Raw genomic sequence first — 18,482 nt, 5'->3', positions numbered from 1 at the left:
CTGGAGAGCGCAGGCGGCTCGACACATGGCGGTCACCCGGGATCGGCGTCCGTGGTGGCAGGAGTAGCGGCGGCGCTCAGGTATCCGCAGCACCCGGAGGAATGGCTTCAGCCCCGCCTTTGAAAATCAAACTGCATTGGCCTTTGAGTGGGGATTCCGCGTCCGCTATATGGCGCTGGGGAGCTAGCCCGCGGGTGGATGGTGCATTGAGGGCCCAGGGGTGAGGGAGATGGTAGCTGTCCTGTACAGGGAGCCCCTCATCCACCGCCCAGGGTGCCGGATACAGGAGGAGATGGCCTTTCCTGGAGGTTATGGGTAGGGGCACTGCCTGTGGCTTGGGTGCAGGTTGCGGGCAGGGGCACTGCCTTAGGTACAGGTTATGGGCAGGAGCACTGCCCGGGGATTAGGTACAGGTTATGGGCAGAGGCACTGCCTGGGGATTAGGTACAGGTTATGGGCAGGAGCACTGCCCGGGGATTAGGTACAGGTTGCGGGCAGGGGCACTGCCTGCTTGGGTGCAGGTTGCGGACAGGGGCACTGCCAGGGAATTGGATGCAAGTTGTGGGCAGGGGCACTGCCTGGGGCTTGGGTGCAGGTTATGGGCAGGAGGACTGCCAGGGGTTGGGTACAGGTTGGGGGCAGGGGTACTGCCAGGAGGTTGAGTGCAGGTTGGGGGGAATCAGTGACAGCAGGCATACTAAGGATTGGGCACAGGCTGGCAGGTACTGCCTGAGGATTGGGTATAGAGGTTTTGGTCATTGCTTGGTGACCGTGTAGAATGTGGCAGATCATTAGCATGAGATTGTGCAGATGCTGGGAATCCTGCGCAGTGTACACAAAATGCTGGAGGAAGTCAGAGAGCATCTGGGAGGAATAAACAGTCAACTTTTCTGTCTGAGACCCTTCTGGCCTGAATTGTTGGCTATTTATTACCCTCCATAGATGCTGCCCCACTGGACTTCCTCCATTATTTTGTGTGTGTTGCAGAAGGTGGCAGGTGCTGCTTGAGGATCTGGGTGTAGAGGGGCGAGAAGAAGCATTGCTAGGGATCCAGGTTCAGTAATGGAGTAAGTACCTCCTGCCGATCAGGTGCGATGGGACTGGCACTGCCCAGGGTCTGGGCACAGGTAGCGGTGTCTGCTGCAATACTGAGATTGCTGGAAAACCATAGTGAGCTTTGTTTCAAATTAGAATTTTTTTTTCATTGGTGATCTTTAACAATTGTAATCAGCTCTTAAAAATCAGGACTTCAATAATAATGTACTCCTGCTGCAAAACAACAGATTTCATGACGTATGCCAGTGATATTAAACCTGATTCTGATTCACTGAGTTTTTAAATAAAAGAAATACAGTAACTATGACTAAATAATCTTTACAGTGTGTTATTTTGAATAACTTATTTGTCTTTGGTGCAATGTAAACAAAGGATCGTATATATGGATCTCCATTTCATATAGAATGAAATGTGTAATGTCATATCATAGATATGTAATTACTACTTTAGTTGAATTTGAGAATGATTTGTGTTTAGCAGTAAATGAGATCTTGTTTTGTCATCCAAACAGCTATAACATTTGTTTCCAAAATTTAAGATGTAGCTGGCTTGCTGGGTTTGTCCTTTCTTGTCTCAAATGCATTATAGAACATTTTGAAATGAAATTTGCTGCTAAGACCTTTTATTATTTTCGTAAGTAAAAGTTTTCATAGTCAAATGCATTGGCTCTTTTCTAATGAGGTTTTTTTCGTCCCTTAAGTTGTGGCTTTTAATGTTTCTGAATGGATGTTTCCCTTGCCTTTTGACTTACTAAGTACAGTAAGTTTTCAGAAAATTAGCCATTCACACTCATCTTGATTTTACAATTTCCACCTTTTCAGTGGTGTGATTGATCTTCGTGTAATTAGTCTTAAACATGCAGCTGTTCCAACGGAGAATTTGTGCCTTTCTTTCATAGAAATTATAGGGGTCCTGTAATATGATGGCTGAGTTCCTGATGTTTAGGGTCATGTATATTAGCTAAATTGCTGATGTTTGTAAACACAAAATTCTCTGCAGATGCTGGGGTCAAAGCAACACGCTGGAGGAACTCAGCAGTCGGGCAACATCCATGGAAATGAGCAGTCAATGTTTCGGGCCGAGACCAAGGGTCTCATTGGTCTGTTTGTTGACTGTTCGTTTCCACGGATGCTGCCCGACCTGCTGAGTTCCTCCAGCGTGTTGTGTGTGTTGCTGATGTTTGGAAGCCTGCACCAATGATTTAGAGACAAAAGTTGGAATCTTCCCTCCAACCCTTACTGCAGCTGGGAAATTTAAGTATTTCTGATTTTTTAAAAAATGGTGGCCATAAAATTGCTGGATTCTTGTGAAAACCCCTCCAATTCACTAATGTCTCTTGCAGAATGCTGCCTATCCCTGACCTATACATGCTATCCATACCCTAGTCTGTCTGTAATTATAGATCCATAACCTTGCGTTTGGTTCTAACCCAATGACCCCCTGAAATCACCTAAACTTAGTTCATGGGGCACCTAATGTGCAGTGAATGATGTTCAAATCTTTCGAGCTGATCTTAAACTTAAAGGCGGGCAGTTGGGTTAAGTATTATGTTAGTGTAATCAAGGTTCCCATCTCCTTATTGAAGTTGATGTACTGTTACTCTCGTCCGGGGCATGGGTTCCTTGTGAAAATTGGCAGAATGAAAATGTCCCCTCTGTCCATTATGGGACCTATGTGTGATAAGTCTGGAGAGTTTCAGTTGAGTTCCTCATGGACATGATCTTTCAGTACAGTACTACTACTAGTCTGAGTTAATTATCTATAACACTTGGGAAGGGGGAAGTCGGGCTGTGTTCTTGGGTTGAGGCTGAGTGCAGCGAGTTTCACTTTGTACCTACTAATGTTTGACTAGAAAGTGAAGAGTTCTGTACGCCACCACTGACCAACCCTGATCCCCACCACGTAAACAAATGCACGCATACACACTCTCTAAGCTAAGTCTCCTAAAAAGGGCTCTATCAGCCCTTTTGGGTTCCATGGCCTTGGGTGAACATTACTAAAACAGATTACCACAGTTACTGGATATGTATATGCAAATGGCTGCTGTTTTCCCAATGACTGAACTTCAATGAAGTATTTGGGAAATTCAGAAATAATGAAAGGCCTTAAGTTCACAGCGTTCATTTGCACTGAGCATTTTTTTTTACCCAGACTTCTAGATTATACATTACAGTTTAATTGGCAGCCATTCCCCATTTCAAACATTAATTTCATCTTCTATCTATATAGCATGATCACACTGCCAGAAAATGCACTTCAGTTGCTTATCTGACAGTGCCTCGCAAACCAATAATTGCTATTACTAAGGGCACAGGAATTCTGTTACGTGCTGATTCCTTCCAAAATGTATGCTTTTCTGCTATGGAAAAATGTTGCTGTTCCTTCATTCTGGGATTCTCTATCCAGCAATATTATCAGCAGAAGGTTCACAAAAGTAGTTCAGTGTCCCTCATGGGGAATTATAGGTGGCAATAGTTGTCACCCATGCTGCACAAAGGGATTTTTTAAATAATTGGTGGGTAGTTTGGCACATTGTTAAACTACTGGTCAAATTTTCCCAATTAGAGCAGGGTACTATTTTTCCCTCTGCTTGTTCAGTGGGATAAAGAACATTGTGAATTATCAATGGAATGTAGAAATAGGGAGAGAAGCAGCTAAATGAGAAATTTAGTGAAATTTCACTAAATTTACTTCTAAAATCTAAGATCTCCAAAGGCCTTTCATAAACCAATCAGTAAACCCATCATGTTTGTCTGATATTGATGGTGTTTGTTCACAGAATTGTCTATGGACCGTATTACTAATGTTTGGGTTATGGTGAGATATGTCGGATCCACAAAACCAATTAAGGGAGATGATTTCAACTCCATTTGGGCTGATTATCTGTCTCTTGGGGGAAAGAAGCTTATGATCACCATTTCCTTCCTAAAATTGAAGAAATTGATGCTGTATTTATATTAAAGCCTTTTTTACAATGTCTCCACAGGCAAACTATCAGAGTATGAAGGAGCACAGCAATAGCAAATGCTGTAAAAGATACTTCAAAGCAAATCTTAGAGAACAACTGAGGTCCCATCACAGCAAATGGAACCGATTAGAAGGCTCGTTGTGCTTGCAAAGACAGCTTTATTATCAGCAGAAGCAACGCTTATGGTTGTCAATCAGGAAAAGAAGGGCCAAGTCTGTGCTCAGGAAGGACCTTCCAGATTGTCAGCAGTGTGGGTCTCCAGAACACGTTGAATGCACAAGTGTGACATTAAAAGAAAAGTCGTTGCTGGGAGTCAATGACGTGTCAGCCGAGAAGGCACGTAAACCAGAATCTTTGGCATCCCATGAGGAAGTGAAGGGTAATGGGAGTGAAGGTTGGAACAGCAGTACTGTAGCTCCAGACACTGACTTTAAATCAACCGTTTTATATGGTAAACCTGAATCAAAAAACAAAACTGATCCACTTACTTTCCCCAAGTCCTCACAAAGGAAAAATAGTGGGCTTCTGGACAATATTACAAACCAAAAGCTATCAAATGGATATAAAAAAATAGACTTACAAGTGGGAAGAGATTTTGTTTCCGTTAATGTACCTCGTAAGACAAAACGGCAGCTGAAAGGGCACAAAATCTCCCTGCTCTGTAGGAAACCTTCCTCTCTCTTTAGTTTTCATTGTAGAATATTTAATTGTAAAAACAGGCGGAGAAGAGCTGCCACTTTGAGAAAAGAGAAGCTAAGACAGACACAGTGTTCAGGTAGTGTCTATGTAAATCGTAAAAGGACTGGCCAACATTTGGATAAAATGGCATGTGATATTTCTTCAAAGTCAACTGCCAAAGGCAAGGAATCCAACCAGAACATGAACTTTTCTTCAGTTCAGAGTAGTGGTCCGTCGGAAAACGTAAAGCAAGTTAAGAATTCGTGCCTGACTAATTGCTGTGAAGTTTCAAAAATGGCCCTTGATGAAGGGATGGATGCTTTGCAAACTCAAATGCCTCATTTTGCTCATTCAGTTAATCAAATGACCAATGAAAACTCAGAAGTAGCGTGTTCTCGGTCAGGCCCTCGTGCTTGTGTCAATCAACTCATGGTCCCCAATAGGTGGCCAAAGCTTGATGGATCACACCACTCATTTGCTGCCTCACAGGGAAGATCTTTAACTCCAGCCCCAGTCTGTGACGGGGAGATGCAGGCCATCAATGCTGTAACGGACTCTGCTCCACTCTCATGCAATCACACCAGTGTTCCTGTGACTGAAACTGGCAAGTCTGTATGTTGTCAAAGTGATGAGCCATGTCCAGTGCTTCAGCCGCAGCTGCTGGACCATATTTACTATAGATCTTCAGAGGAACATTCTGGCCATGCATTAGTGAGGACTGAGCAGCCAGCACGTGGTCAAACTGAGAAAGGGAAGGAGAATGAATCTCGGGCCTGTTCTGTTGCCAGTGAACAATTAATATCCTGTATTCATGGTACAGTTTCTGGTTTAAGAAAAATTATTTTTTGTCCTATCATTATACCCTGTTCTGTAATTACAGAGTAGAGTTCAATCATCAATGTTGGGCTGTTCTGAAAACTGCAATGTTCTTACCCCACTTTTTGGGGGGGGGAATATGGGTGTTGCTTGGCAAGGTGAGCACTCACTGCCTATTTCTAATTGTCCTAAAGAATGTTGTGGCGAGTTTTCACCTTGAACCACTGCAGTCCTGGTGAAGCTATTCTTGCATTGTTAAGGGAGTTCTAGTGTTTAGACCCAGTGACAAATGAAGGAGCTGTAATAGATTTCAAAGCCAGCATAGTATACAGCTTGTAGGGGAACATAATTTGTGCTGATCCTGTGTACCTGAAACTTTTAGCTTTTTTGACAATAGAAGATTTGGTTTTGGAAGCTAATGTCTCTGACTTGCATGAGCAATGATAATAGACTTTGTAGATGGTACAGAGTACCATCTAGAGATGGAGTGTTGATGGCACAGTGATTAAATTTTTGAAGTACCACATTCACAATCTAGAGAGCAGAGGTCAAATCTACCCCTGGCATGCGTGGAATTTAAATTGCAATGTACCTGAAATTTAAGGGGGGTAAACTAGCAATGATGGCCACAAGAAGCTCATCTGCTTCACCAAAGTCCTTCATGGGAGGAGATCTACCTCCTGGCAATATGTGATTGAAAACCTAGCAATATTATTAGCTCTTAAAATTCCCTCTGAAATGGTTAAGCAAGGTACTGCTGCAGAACCGTAATAGCGACATAGAAACTCAATGAACTTGGTAGACCCTCCCAACATTGACGTAAGTACCAAAATCAGAAAGACTGACAGGGTGTTCAGAATTCTTCTCACAAACACCTGGGGTTTCTTACCTGAACTAAGAGATCTGTCCCATGGTACAGTCCAACAAATCCTGCTACTACTAGTGCATCACTTAAGTGTATCATTGTAAGCGGGTGCACCTTTAGCCACTTTCTGTTTGTAACAGAGATACAGTATATTGGAGGTTGCTGCTCTCTTGCTTTTAAATGAGCAACTTAAGCAAAGCTTTCAAATGTTAATTGTCCTAATGTTAGAGAAAGTTAAAAGCCATGGGGATTTGTTTAAGTGAGTGCTTGATAGTAGGGTTTGTTCCTATGCTGCTTGATTCTATGACCAGTTAACAACCACCCGCACCCTCCATCATGCCCACCCAGCCTTTTCCACTTTTTGTAGTTGGTTCAAATAATAGATAGAGTTGACAGAATTAAATTAGTTTGTGGCAGAACTGAATTATCCTTAGTCTAGCAAAGTGTTTTAGGAACCCCCTGGGAAGTGAGCGGGAGTTATAAAAGGATTCAAGATTAAAGTTTATTTATCATGTGTATATCAATACATCCAGTGAAATGTGTCATTTGCGTTAACAACCAAGGACGTATTGGGGGCAGCCCATGAGTCTGGCCACACATTCTGGTGCCAACATAGCCAACAAAGGTCAGCTGAACAGCGAGGGATACAACAAGCAACAAAACAACAGGAAAACAGGCCCCTGTTCTTCCCTCACATTTTGTCGTATTTAGAAAAGTGTTGCTGAGTCATACTTCACCAACCAAAGTCGTCATGATACTTCTGCTTTTAAATCCAGTTGATTTCTCACAGCTGTGGGATTGGAGACATTACTATGTTGAATTCGAGCTTATTGTCATATGCACAACTGTTTCAATGTACATTTACAATGAAAAGCTTACTTGAAACAGCACCATAGGCACATAGCATCATATAAAAAATAGGCACAATAAAAACAAAATATACAACATTTTTACAATAATGAACATAAAATAATTTAATGAACAAAAAGATGTCAATTTTAGTGCAAAGTGATTGAAGTGGTCATAGTGTTGCTAAACTGCAGTGATTAAGGATTTACCAGTTGGTTCCAGAAAAAATGGTTGAAGGGAATTAACTGTCCTTTAACCTTGTTGAGTGGACTCCAACTTTTCATGTTCTTTGTTAGTTTTATATGAACTATTCTTGATTTCCTTTTTATGAAGAAAATGTTTAAACAAAAACATTTTAAATATGTAGAAAAGGGGCATATAAAATTATCTATCCTGTCCAACTGTGTAAATTATTGTATAGTGCTGGAAACACTCAGCTGGTCAGGCAGCATCTGGAAAGATGAAATCCATTATCATTTCAAGTCAGTACAGACCCAAAATGATAACTGTTTCTCTTTATTCCCAACATTTTCAGTATCTGCAATTCTTTTGATTTTTTTGTACTGCCGGTGGCTGCTGTTCAATATATAGAGTCACAGAGTCATATAGAAGTATGCCCTTGGTCCCAATATCTATGCCAACTGTCAAACACTATGTAGACTAATTGCATTGACAGGTGCTTGGTCTCTTGCCTGTCACACCTTAAATTCAAGTGCACATCCAGATGTTTCTTAAATGTCATGAGAATGGTTAAAATGTGAAGTGCAAAGACATGGAATGTGAAACGTTTTGGAATCTACTGTGTCGCCAGCTATTTGGCCACTCTAAATTGACAGCAATTTTGGATATTTGAAATCTTTAAGTTGACCCATGTAGCCTGGTCTCTGGGCATTCTGTCCACAAAGTGTGCAGACATTGTGGAGCAAAACCTTAGTTCTCCACCGAAAACTGGTTATTTTTATGAAAAGGCAATTCCTAAAGGTATTGCCCTTCATCCATCTAAGACAATAAATAATGAAGATGAAAATCTGAATAATCATCTGATATTTGAACTTCGGGTTGTTTCTCCACTTTCCTCTTATCTTGACCAAAGAGGTCGTTCCCATTGCTAAAATGGCCAAACTTCATGTATGACCTTTGCTCATTAGTGTTAGTGAGGGGGTTTGATTACCAAGATACTAAAAATAAGTTTGATCTAGCACGCTCATACACTTGTTGAATGGTGATCAAAAAAGAGAAATGTGTTGAATTTATTTTCAACATTCCTTCCTCTAACTTCTTCCCTTCATACTCCACTTGTACTTTATTTACTGCTTTCTTAGCCAAGGGGACTACAGTCAATTCAAGGTGGACTGGACTTGTATTAGTTAAGGGTGGACCTTTATGATCAATGAGATTTCTAATGATGAAATCATTGAAACCTTGCAGTTTGAAACTAAAATGTTCTGTGAACCTTCCTTGATTGCTTCCTGAAATATGTTTAAATATGTTCAGAATTAATCAGAATATTGCTATGAGGAACAAGTAATATAAGTTTTCTGTTTGTTTAAATGGTAAATCATAATTTTTTTATGTCCCAGAAATCTTCCTCCGCCGCTGTTGTATATTTTGAAAATGTTTATTCTTATTATCAGAAGGTTTGTCTTCTGGGAGACATCTAATCACATTTTAATGGCTTGGCTATATTAGACTATTGGTACTTTTACTGTTTAGATGAGATAATACATATTGCATTGTACAGGAATAAATACTGTCTGGAAGCACTCAGCCCAACTGGCAAAGCTTGAACAGGCTATTTTAGCAAGCAATCACTTATAATCAGGAATAATATTAGGTATGCAAAATTCCCATCATAATTTTCTTTGTTTTCTAGCTTTCCTGGATGAATTTTTGAGAAAATATGGTAGCCTTATTCCACTTACCGAGAGAGATGTTCTGATGAAGCTAGAACAGATCTTTCATCAGGATTTCCGTGATAGGTATGTCAATCATCTCCTGTTGACTCCCTGAAAAGATTGATTATGTGCTTCCCTTGAATACTTCAGATGCGCCATGGCCTGATATATATGCAGAAAAGCTATAAGTTCCATGTAGAGCTGCCTCCATTTAGCTCAGCAACTGTGAGAACAGTTAACAATCCTGCAAATGTGTAAACAAATATACACATCTGAAATTTATGCACATGTCCAATTGACTGTAGTCCCACAGTAAAGTGTGAACCTTTCCAGCAATTACGCTGAGAAAATTGCCAGCGCAACCTGTACTAGATGTGTTCAGTGAATCTATCTATTACAATGGAGAGGAAGTTTTGTAAAGAACAAGAGTAAGTTTCAGGTAATTTATGTTTTTGTTTTGTACTGGATGGATTCATTCATCTATTCAATTTTTAAATTTAAACATGGTTCCTATTTAAACACATTTTTGCACGTGACGTTGGTTAAATGCCTAACTAAACTAATCCTTGCTGCGTGCACATTGTCCATATTCTTCCATTCTCTCCATATTCAAGTAATTATCTAAGAGCCTCTTAAATGCCTTGATTATATTTGCCTTCACTACTACCTCTGGCAGTTCATTCCAGGCACCCAACACTCTATGTAAAAAATCAAACTTGCCTTACACATCATCTTTGAATTTACCCACTTCACTTCCAGTTTTAGACATTTGAACCCTGGGGAAATCAAATTGGCCGTCTGCTCTATCTATGCACCCAAGATCACCCTGTACATTGGCAGTCAAGGGTCCTATCCCTAATGGTGTACCGTCCATTTGCATTTGATCTCACAAAATGCAACACTTCATATTTGGCTGGATTAAACTGTGTCTGCCATTTCTTTATGTTGTACATTATTTTAAGTTTTTGAATATTTACTTAGTGAAGTTTGTGAATGTAAGAGAATTTGCAAACATACATATTTTTAATAGCCAGTTAAGCTCGGTGATGTTGCTTTATTATCTGTCAAAACATTTCTATAAGAGTTACAATCAGGGGGTCCTGTCAGTCAGTTCTTGTTGAGCAAGTTCTCCCTGCAATAATCTGCTCAAGGTAAGGTCTGAGCGGCTCTGAAAAAATTTCAGGCCATTGCATTTTTTTTTTTTAGAGTATTCATAAAGAAAACAAGTTGTTTAACCAATAGATCCACTTAGCAATTATGTCAGAAGTTCTGTGGTTCAATATCAGTGTGACTCAGCTTGGCTGGACATACATCAGATAGAGGACTAATGAAGGTAATGAAACTCATGTGAATGCTGTTTAGTACCTAAATGTACACATTGTACTCAGTGGCACAACAAAGAAGTTGTTCCTGGTACCTGGCCACTAGTTACCTCAAAGTGAACAAATGCACAGAATGTGTTGCTTATGTTATATGATGCTTTTTATTGTCTCGTTTTCTTTCATCTAATCCTCTTTTCAATTTATTGGGCCTTGCCTCTTCCTTTTACCTGTCAGGTTTCTGCAAACTATCCAAACCATTGTTGGACCATATGTTAGAGCTGTTAGATCTTGCATTCTGATTTGTATGTGAGAGTAACTGATCACAACTATTGTAATAACCAACAAAAACATATTTCTGAAACAGCAAAATGAGGATTAAGACTTGTGTTCTATTACATCTTTACAGATAATGAAAATTACTTAATAGCCATTATGCAGATAACTGCAACACCAAGTACAGTTAATGCACAATTCTTCCCATACTTCAACTTTTTTCCACCCACACATTGTTTCAGTTTTAAAATAGCTGACTGAAGCTGAGCAGTGAAGTCCATAGATATAGATACAGCTTTCAAAGTCTATATTTCCATCTCACAAATGACCATTTTTACCTGACTGGAGAGCTGAGTCTATGAAACGAAGCTCAATGCTTTAGGAGATCGGGAAAAAATTGACCAGAAACAACACCACATAATTTTTTTTTGTAAACTTCAAGCAAGTCTAGTATAAGACTTTTACTAAACAGTATAACTATTAAGGATGATATCAAAATGTCTTGGAAACTGACATGCTGGCTGTAGTACATAATAAATACTAAATTGTTGGAATTTCCTGAAAATAATCAGGCTGGAAATAATCAGGAGTTTGGACAGAATCTATGGATGTTACAGGTCAGTATGTTCCATCATAGCTCTCATGAAAGGTTATTCACTTACAAAAACAATCTCATTATTTCTCCAGATTTTCTGTCTGACTTGCTGGATGTTTCCAAAACTTAGTTTAGTTTTAAGATTCTAGCATCGACGGTACTGTGCATTCAAAATATATAATTTTGTTACACCTTCTGCAGGAAGGTCTTCATCAAGATGGAAATCCGAAAGTACCAGAAAGCACAAGTGAATAAACCTGTCTCCAGTTTTCAAGTGGTTTACAACAAGCACGTTTTGACCTTGGACGACCTTGCCACACTTTATGGAGAAAACTGGCTGAACGATCAGGTCAGACAAGAATATGAAAGTGATTTTTATCTGTTATTGATCTATAAGCAGCAAATGTATCTCACAAACTATGAACTTGATTTATTGATGGTTAAGTAAATCAGAGCTGCATCTTAGACTAAAGGAAGTTTACATTCTTCCAGGTTGCCATAATCAACATCCTAACTCAATTTCCATGCTATATTACTGAATGATTGTTCTGGCTATTTGATGTCAAACAATTTAGGTACCACAGCCGCTGTGAAATTGAAATTCAAGTCATTAAATAAATCTGGAGTGAAAGCTGGTGTTAGTGATGGTAACAGTGTAATTACTGTGTTGTTGTAAAAGTCCGTCTGATTCACTGATGATCTTCAGGGAAGGAAATCAAGCATTTTGACCCTGCGTGTCTCAAATATGATTCTACACCCACTGAACTATTTGAAGTGTTGACTCTTACCACCCTCTGGAAACATTCATTTCATTAGTATTTACAGGTGAATGATAAGCATCAGCTTTTCCAGCAACATCCATGTCACATTTTATAAAAGGCAACTTATTGAACTTTAATAAAACATAGTGTTATTTATTATCTCGCAGGTAATAAACATGTATGGAGAATTGATCATGGATGCTGTGCCAGATAAGGTAAGATAAGGACAACAAAAGGGTGACTTTTAGTTTAAATTGCTTTATTATAGTTTTGAGGTGATCTCATGCTTTACTAAACATGGTTGTTCATGTATTTCAAATTTATGAGATTAAGTGAATTTCCATATGCTCCTTAAAGGATGCCAGTAATGCGTTAGAAGTAGATTGCCTTCTTAAGGGTTAAGTGGAAATCAAAATGAAAAAACTGCATATACTGGAAATTTGAAATAAAAAACCAGAAAATTTGGACAGCATCTGGAGAATGAGACCCTTTGGGTCTTCAACCTGAAAATATTAACCCTGTTCTGCATTCTTCATATGCTACTTAACCTGATGAGGGATTCCAGTTATTTCTGTTTTTAAACACAGCGAGTTATTTACCTTTATTGATTATTTTGAAACTGATAGGTTTAACTAGGGTTCCTTGCTGCTCTTGATCACTATCCAACATTGTACATGTGAACTTACTAAGTGAGCAGTGTTGATCTCTGTTGCAATGCAATCAAGGCACTAGTACTCATGCAGAATGGACATTTTCAGTGGCACAACCAGTTGAACTGCTGTTTCACAGATCCAATGACCAAGGTGTAATTCTGACCTCCAGTGTGGTGCTTGCAAGGTCTGGCTATAAGCACTGGGTTTCTCTGGGTGTTCCCAAAGAAGTGTGAGGTAAAAGGTTGAAAGGTCATTGTAAATTGTCTTGAAGCATGTAGGTGTACAGTAGAACCTGTTGTGAAGAAGGAGATTTTGAATAAGCAAATTGGATTACTTTGTGAACTAGAATGCACTCATGAACCAAAGTAGCCTCTTATATTGTTTACAAATATAGATGTTTATAGTGTGGTTCACATTTATTGATGTCTTGAATGGGAAAGAGAAGAAAGTGGATAGGATGGGATTATAAAATTGGATCATGGTATGGTAATTATAAGCTAAGAAGGTTTTCTCATTAACCTTTGTCTTTTTCAGGTTCACTTCTTCAATAGTTTCTTTTACAAACAGCTTCAAACTAAGGGATATAATGGAGTTAAGAGGTGGACAAAAAAGGTGCGTCACCAAGAAGAGGGTTGGGCAGCATCCTGTGGTTGAATATAGTGCTAGATGTTGTAATCAGCAGCTATCGATGTTTTAATATACGTTCAAACAAAGCACTTATTCTCAGAAACAAGAAAAAATCTGCAGATGCTGGAAATCCAAGTGACACACAAAATGCTGGAGGAACTCAGCAGGCCAGGCAGCATCTATGGAAAAGAGTAAATAGTCGACGTTTCGGGTTGAGACCCTTTGGCCCGAACTGTTGACTCTTTACTCTTTTCCATAGTTCTACTTGGCCTGCTGAGTTCCTCCAGCATTTTGTGTGTGTCACTTATTTTCAGACTCTTTTTCCACTGTACATAGTACATAGAACAGTACAGCACAGGAACAGGCCCTTTGGCCCATAATATTGTACTGAACCAATTAAATTAGTAATCAATTGGCTAACTAAACTAATCTCTTCTGTGTTCACAATGTCATATCCATCCATTTTCCTCACATTCATGTGCTTATCTAAATATCTCCTGAAGGCCTCTAATGTTTCTGCCTCTACCACCATCCCAGGCTGTGTATTCCAGGCGCCCACCACTCCGTGTAAAAAAAAAACTTGCCCCTCATCTCTCCTTTGAAATTACCTCTCTCACCTTAAGTGTATGCCCTCTGGTATTAAACATTTCAACCCTTGGAAAAAGATATTGTCTGTCTATACCTCTCATAATCTTATAAATACCTATCAGGTTTCCCCTCAGCCTCAGCCGCTTCAGAGAAAAGAACCCAAGTTTGTTCAACCTCTCATTATGACACTTGGCTTCTAATCCAGGAAACGCTGTGGTAAACCTCCTCTGCACACTCTCCAAAGTCTCGACATCCTTCCCATAATGAGGTAACCAGAACTGTATTCAGTACTCCAGATGCAGCCTAACTGGACTTTTATAAAGCTGCAAATTACTTCCTGTCTTTTAAACTGAATGCGTCGACTAATAAAGTCAAGCATGTACAGTATGGACCAGATCTAATATCAAAGTGCCTGTGTAACTGCATTGCTGATACTGGTTGTATTTCAATTTCATTTAAAGGCATACTTCAATGAGGATCCATAATGCTAAATTCCAAACAGTGAAACCTGTCATGCAAATGGGAAGTAGTATCTTAATGCAGAAGTAGTAATAGGATGATTGTACAGATGAATGAGTGGCTGAGGAACTGGTGCAGGGGGCAGGGTTTCAGGTTCTTGGATCATTGGAACCATTTCTGGGGCAGGGATGACCTGTACACAAGGGATGGTTTACATCTAAACTGAAGGGAAACCAGTATCCTTGCCAGGAGGTTTGCGAGTGCTACTCAGAAGAGCTTAAACTAGTATGGCAAAGGGGGAGGGGAGCCAATGCAACCAGGTCAGAAAGTGGAGGGATGGAGGTGAAAGAGGGATAGATATCAAAGCCAGTAAAAACAAGCAGTTGGAAAATAATAGATAAAAGGGATGGATATTTTAATGCTAATGGGTAAAGGTGATGAACTTAAAGCATGGATCACTACATGGAACTATGATGATGTGGCCATTACAGAGACTTGGCTGAGAGAGGGAGAGGAATAGGTGCATAATGTCCCTGAGTTTCGATGTTTTAGAAAAGGTAGAGAGCAGGTAAAAAGGTGGGGGAGTTGCACTTCTAATTAAGGACAATAGCACAGCTGCTCTTAAAGGGGACATAATGGGACGCATGTCCACTAAGTTCATTTCAATAAGGAAAGATGTAAAACTGTTGGGTTGTCATGGGGAACTTCAACTTCCCTAATACAAGTATGCGTCGCTTAACGTCCACAATACGTTCTGTGAAATCGGATGTTATGTGATTTGGACGTTGTGCGAACACCATATTATATATTTAGAAAATCTACATGGAGTACTGTAGTGTACCTGTATTGACTAAATAGCCAAGAACTTACACTAAAACTGTATACTGTACACTATAATACATACATACACACACTATAATTTTTTATTTCATTTTAACCTTTTAATTATTTTCACTTTTTAAACTTTTATGTAAACACTTTCTTAGCCTACATCACACACAATTTATCAAAGATGATCAGGATCATCCACATCATTGTTCTCAACTTCCTCATAATGTTCCACTGGAAGAGTTTCAGGTTGAATAACCTGCGTTTGGAAGCCATGATGCACTTTACGGTAATATTTTCAAAAGAAAATTAAACAGAGAGATAACGCTGCTACACTCGAGACGCGCGATACATGAGATTGGTTACGTCCGCTACGTCACGTTCTCCGATCGGGACTACGGACGTATATGTGACCGGACATTGTCCGAATGGACGTTAAGCAGCGCACACCTGTACAAACAGGTGGGGAAATAGAGACCACAACTCCTTACAAGTTTTAAGGAAAGGAAAGGTACATCACAGCCTGAGTTTCTCCGGTTAGCGGACAATTTCCCTCCATGTCTCTCTGACGTAGTGGGGAATCGCGTTCAGTAGTTTGCCATTGCCTTCTGCCGGAAGAGTTTCCAAAGAGATCACCAGCTCGTAACCCAGCACGGATGGAAAGCGTGCAGGGGAGCCAGCTGGCTGGATTCGAACCCGGGATCTTTCATCCCGAAGTCCAACGCTGATGCCACTACGCCACCAGCCAGATCACAAGTTTTAAGATAGCTATATATTAGGATAAGTATGATCTTGTGTTAAGAATATTAAATTGGAGCAGGGCAAATGAGAGCGATAGGCAGAAGCCAGTGTTCCCTCTGAGGTATACATGTGTGCATACACACAGATCTTTTGCTACTGGCACACAGAGGAACTTAAACTGAGCACTAAAGGTTTTCACCCTCTACCTTGTTGGCATGATAAGTATATTTCACGATCGTATGCAATCATGTTTCCTATTCCGGTTTCTGATGTGGACAGTGCTGACAATGTAGAGGTTGTGATGATTTGTCTGCAGATCTTAGAACTGGCTTATTTATACGGTTGTTAGTGAAGGAATTGTTCAGTGTGCACATATTGTAGTCATTGGGCAAAAAAACTGCATAGCACAGGATTTTTGCGCACACTAGTCTTTACAAATTAGAAGGAGCATTGACAGGAGCTAGGGAGAGTTAATCGGGAGCAGCTGTTCTTGGGCAAGTTCACATCTGACATGTAGAGGATGTTTAACAACCAACCGCACAGAGGATAGGACAGATATGTTCCAGTCAGAAGGAAGAACAAGGAGGGCAAAGTAAGAGAACCTTGGATGTTGACAGAGCTGATAAATTTAGTCGAGAAGAAAAAGGAAAAGTATATAAAGATTAGGACGGCAGAAAAGAACTCAAGAAGGGAATCAAGAATGCCCGAAGGGACCATGAAAAGTCCTTGACAAGTAGGATTAAAGAGCATCCCAAGACATTCAATACATAAATCAAGAGCAAGCGGATAACTAGGGAGAGGGTATGACCACTCAAGGATAAAGGAGGAAACATTTGCTTAGATGCAGAGGTTGTGGTTGAGGCCCTTAATGAGTACTTTACATCAGTATTTACCAAGGAGAAGAGTGTGGAGGATAGGGAGATCAGTTTGAGCACATTGATATGTTGGGGTACTCTGAGCTAAAGGACATCTTCATGTCCTCTCTATCCACAGGCAAGGTCCCGGAAGACTGGTGAATAGCTAATGTTGTTCCATTATTCAAGAGGGGAACCAGTGATAATCCTGGAAACTATAGACCAATGAGTCTCATGTCATTGGTAGAGAAGTTGCTGGAGAGAATATTTAGGGATAGGATTTATGAGCATTTGGAAAACCATGGCCTAATTTGGGAGAGCCAGCATAGTTTTCTGTGGGAACATGGATTTTAACAATAGGTACTCCTGTTTGAGTACTGTTGGGGGGGACAGCTTACCCAGGGGAAGCGACAGTGGCTGTGCCTCCGGCACAGAGTCTGGCCCTGTAGCTCAGAAGGGTAGGGCAAGGAAGGGGAGGGCAGTTGTGATAGGGGACTCGATAGTAAGGGGGTCAGATAGGTGATTCTGTGGACGCAGTCCAGAGACCCGGATGGTAGTTTGCCTCCCTGGTGCCAGGGTCCGGGATATTTCTGATCGTGTTCAAGATATCCTGAAGTGGGAGGGTGAGGAGCCAGAGGTCGTGGTACATATAGGTACCAATGACATATGTAGGAAAAGGGATGAGGTCCTGAAAGGAGAATATAGGGAGCTAGGTAGGGAGTTGAGAAAAAGGACCGCAAAGGTAGTAATCTCGGGATTACTGCCTGTGCCACGCGACAGTGAGAGTAGGAATGCGATGAGGTGGAGGATAAATGCGTGGCTGAGGGATTGGAGCAGGGGGCAGGGATTCAAGTTTTTGGATCTTTGGGACCTCTTTTGGTGCAGGCGTGACCTGTACAAAAAGGACAGGTTACACTTGAATCCTAGGGGGACCAATATCCTGGCAGGGAGATTAGCGAGGGCTACTGAGGTGACTTTAAACTAGAATGGTTGGGGGGTGGAGATCAAATTAAAGAGGCTAGGCGAGAGGAGGTTAGTTCACAACAGGGGGATGGGAACCAGTGCAGAGAGACAGAGGGGTGTAAAGTGAGGGTAGAAGCAAAAAATACTAAGGAGAAAAGTAAAAGTGGCAGGCCGACAAATCCAGGGCTAGCATTAAAAAGGGCCACTTTTCAACATAATTGTATAAGGGCTAAGAGAGTTGTAAAAGAGCGCCTGAAGGCTTTGTGTGTCAATGCAAGGAGCATTCGTAATAAGGTGGATGAATTGAAAGTGCAGATTGTTATTAATGATTATGATATAGTTGGGATCACAGAGACATGGCTCCAGGGTGACCAAGGATGGGAACTCAACGTTCAGGGATATTCAATATTCAGGAGGGATAGACATGAAGGAAGGGGAGGTGCGGTGGCGTTGCTGGTTAGAGAGGAGATTAACGCAATAGAAAGGAAGGTCATAAGCCGGGAAGATGTGGAATCGATATGGGTAGAGCTGCGTAACACTAAGGGGCAGAAGACGCTGGTGGGAGTTGTGTACAGGCCACCTAACAGTAGTAGTGAGGTCGGAGATGGTATTAAACAGGAAATTAGAAATGTGTGCAATAAAGGAACAGCAGTTATAATGGGTGACTTCAATCTACATGTAGATTGGGTGA

The 18,482-nt window shown here is 40.7% G+C and overlaps 1 protein-coding gene across 1 annotated transcript in view; it reads left to right on the top strand.

The window, feature by feature from the left end:
- The window catches only part of senp5 (SUMO specific peptidase 5), a 31,437-nt gene continuing 12,955 nt past the window's right edge, over positions 1–18,482 (top strand). The window contains exons 1-6 of the mRNA XM_072255117.1: positions 1–80; positions 4,043–5,516; positions 9,106–9,211; positions 11,519–11,666; positions 12,246–12,293; positions 13,266–13,343. Of these exons, the coding sequence (XP_072111218.1) occupies positions 4,058–5,516; positions 9,106–9,211; positions 11,519–11,666; positions 12,246–12,293; positions 13,266–13,343 (1,839 nt within the window). The 5' untranslated portion in view covers positions 1–80; positions 4,043–4,057. The remainder of the gene's footprint in view (positions 81–4,042; positions 5,517–9,105; positions 9,212–11,518; positions 11,667–12,245; positions 12,294–13,265; positions 13,344–18,482) is intronic.

This window comes from Mobula birostris, chromosome 4 (assembly GCF_030028105.1).
Source record: "Mobula birostris isolate sMobBir1 chromosome 4, sMobBir1.hap1, whole genome shotgun sequence".
Classification (NCBI taxonomy): Eukaryota; Metazoa; Chordata; class Chondrichthyes; order Myliobatiformes; family Myliobatidae; genus Mobula; species Mobula birostris.
The sequence above is the reverse complement of the archived record's forward strand: the minus strand, read 5'-3'. Positions and strand labels throughout refer to the sequence as shown.